General features: G+C 57.5%; 1 protein-coding gene across 1 annotated transcript; it reads left to right on the top strand.

The window, feature by feature from the left end:
- Positions 1-1,073: 1,073 nt before the first annotated feature.
- LOC127748909 (uncharacterized) lies at positions 1,074-3,088 on the top strand. Its single transcript, XM_052264517.1, has 4 exons — positions 1,074-1,472; positions 1,557-1,814; positions 1,955-2,299; positions 3,038-3,088. The coding sequence occupies exons 2-4, from the start codon at positions 1,605-1,607 to the stop codon at positions 3,086-3,088; spliced, it is 606 nt and encodes a 201-aa protein (XP_052120477.1). The 5' UTR covers positions 1,074-1,472; positions 1,557-1,604.
- The last annotated feature ends 218 nt before the right edge of the window (positions 3,089-3,306 follow it).

Here is a 3,306-nt window from a genome sequence, read left to right as displayed (position 1 = left end):
ATGTCTCTATAAAATCAAAGTCAATCTTGACATGATTGCTCTACCATGTCCCCTTGAACTTCTTGTTTGTTGTTGCTCGATTGCCCTGGCTAAGGTTATGCTTATGCCTCTTTTTTAATTAAACTTCAGTATGCCACATTGTCTTCCTTGGGTAAACAGTATTATGCCATAGAAAAATGTCATACAACATACTAGAGTAAATTGCCCTTTATATTTAGAGCAGGTCAGCGTATGTTAGTGTACATGTAGTTCTTTTTATTTACTGATTTAGTTTTTAATTCTTTTACTTCTTTTTAATTAAGGCACATTAAAAGAGAAGGTTGACTGCACTTGAGAAATGCTGTTGATTGTTTTGTTGTTTTTAATTTGCACCAGTAGCTGTAGAATTTGGTCTTGGGCTCTTAAATTTGGTCTTCTTCAACAGGTTACAATTGAAAACAAAATAAACTAAAGGAAGTAATCTATGATCTTCCTCTTTAATTTCAGTAAAACTTAAATAAACAAACCACGCTGTATATTGATTCATGGTTCTTCCAACTTGAGTTAAGTTTGCAATTATAAGGTTGTTTCTTCTGTATACACATGTTATTGTTTTATGTATGAAAACGTTTTTCATCTCCTTAATTGTCTTGCCTCTCCTTTTCTTCTTGGAGTATGAACTTTGTTGTGATTTTCATGCATTTAGTGTTGGTGCGGTCTGCCCTTTATTTGTTGCTCTATCATTTTGCTGAATAGTAAACTTCTACATTTTATTTATGTACACAACTTTGCAATTCTTATTTCTAAATAACCCGAACCGTCATCCCAATGCCCCTCTTCGACTCCTGGGTTGAACGGCCGCCCCGATTGCGGCTCTTCGATGCTCTGAGATGGGGTGGCTGATCTCTCGCCCATTTGGTCCTGTGTGCATGATCGGGGCCCGCCGCCGTACCGGTGGCCTACGTCCCCGCCCCACGGGGTTGCTACGGCCGTGCCCGAGGGGGTGCGCCGCGCCCGGCCCGGCCCGGCCTGGCCACAGCTCACCCGAGGAGGTTCAATATTGATCTCCCTTTCCCTCCCCGCCTCACAACCCCTTGTCGGACCCGCCACGGCTCACGCGCTATCGGGCCCAGGTAGGCCGGGTGCGGGGGGCGCGGCCCTCCCCCGCCGCCGCCCACCCCCGCGGCTGCACTTGCACTGCGGCTGAGGCCTCAGCCACCCCTCCGCCCTCCGCGTCGCTGCCGCCGCGCCGTCCAGTCTTCCCCCGACCCCCGCCGCGGCCGCGCGAGGCACGCATGTTGCCGAGAGGAGAGCCCAGTTCCCCGACTCGCGTTTGTTGTTTAGTCGATCTTGCTCAAGCTCGGCCTCACGGAGGAGTGCGCTACAGCCGTGTTCACTGACTGGACAGGCTACTCGGGATTCTGATGGATTCGCCATGTAGATGGCAACCTAGTCGGATTCCGATTGAGCCCGAAACCTCGTGATGCTTCGAGGTGAGTGGCTCAGGGTTGTGCGGATGCTTACTGTCTTTCTATGGTCCAAACAAAGCTACTGAGGGGCCCGTATTCGCAACACAGTTGGCAGATAGCGAGGGAAGGGGGACAAGATGCCCCACTCGCAGAGCGATGGATCGAGGAGGCAGGGACAGCGACGAGCCTCCGTGGGGACGGGCGGGGCCCGCGGCCTCAGGGGCTTCGGGTCCTGATCGCCGGGCCCTGGACTGCATCCCCGAGGACCTGTTCTTTCTGACGCCCAGGCCGGGAGCGTCGCCGTCATCGGCCAGCTCCGATCTCCAGGATAACGACACCGACGACGCCCGCAGCGCAAGTGGCCTGGTGAGTGCCGAGCTGATGGGGTGGCATATGGGCCCTCGCCCTCACGCACGGATATCCGCGATCAGCCAATACCGTCACAAGTCACGTCATTTTTCGACATTTATGAATACTTCATTTAGATGGTGCACGACTGCCCACAGGAGCGCCAGGGAGAGGCCGCGGGCCACAGAACACACCTCAGCGAGCAGGGGCGGCAAGGGGCCTTGACCCCGCCCGTGCCCGGCGAGCCCCTGGGAGGGGTGCACATCTCGGAGTGGGGCAGCGGGCCGGAGGGAAGCGCCCACCGCCACAAGCCCGGGAACGGCCCGGACGACTGGGCCATCTTTGACGTCCTGGTCAGGCACCCCGTCGAGGACCACGGCGAGGGGCGGGAGGAGCAACAGCAAGGCGCCTCGAACGCCCAAAAGCAGCATGAGTCGCCTCCAGCGCCCGAGCACGGCGGGGGCCTTCCCCGCCACCACGCGGATGACTTCCCGCCAGTACTGGTAAGCGCAGCACGTGGTCACCCCTGGGGCGGGGGCTGCCTGCCAGCTGCCAGAAGTCTTGGTCCCGAACTGACAGCTGCCTGTACGCCCCTGTCAGGGCGACAGGCTGCACGCCCCGGCACACACGCACTGCCCCCCCCCCCCCCCCACTGGGGCGAGGGTGGGGCACCCACCCCCGGCACCGGACGTGGTCGAGCGGGAGGGAAGGCAACCCTTTCCAATATTCCAAAGTTGGACAGAAAGTTAAGGTAGGCGGCGGTGGTGTCGGTGGTGGTTTGGGAAAGCTTTTGATGCGCCGCACCGCCAGGTCCGGCGAGGCAAAGAAGGGTGCATGACTGCACGTACTAGCGGCGCGCGTTCTGAGGACCCGGCTCAACTTTGGAGAACAGTAATCTGCTCTCGAGTCTGGCCCAGTCCTGCGGGCGTTACAACGTTACACCACGCGGCCTGGGATGCCTGCTGATGGGGGAGAGTCGCGTCCCGCGGGGGGCGGGCGGCTTGAAAACGCTTCCATGCCACGCACCCCTCCCCCGACGCCAACGACCCCCCGCCAACACCGCCCCTGATGCTATCGGGGAAGGGGGAGGCTTTGCAAACGGGTTGTTTGAGCTGCCAGAGCGTTGTACGCTGGTACGATGGACGATGGAGCGGAAAAGGGGGGGGGGGGGAATTTGATGAGAGGTGGTCGAAACGCTACAACTCCAATACTACGCTCACTGCTCACTTGACTCCACCAAGACTCGCAAGGAGGACGCCCGACATGCTGTGGCCACGCTGCATGCTGCATGACAACGTCTAGAGACATGCAACAGTGGCCGCCAAGGATCTTGACCCCAAATTCGGTTCGGCTCAGCCACTTTGGCTTCCAACTCACTCTCGCCTGCCACCCGGTGGTGGGAGGAAGGGGAGGGGCTGAACTAGGTTGGCCCCGATGTCACGTGTAGGCACAGCAGAGCAGGGCCCTTTCAACAACCCCACCCCTTTAGGCCGGAAAGCAGCCCCTGCCT

The sequence above is a fragment of the Frankliniella occidentalis genome, unplaced genomic scaffold, assembly GCF_000697945.3.
Source record: "Frankliniella occidentalis isolate FOCC.00 unplaced genomic scaffold, Focc_3.1 Scaffold19, whole genome shotgun sequence".
Lineage (NCBI taxonomy): Eukaryota > Metazoa > Arthropoda > Insecta > Thysanoptera > Thripidae > Frankliniella > Frankliniella occidentalis.
This window is presented reverse-complemented; position numbering and strand designations above follow the sequence as displayed.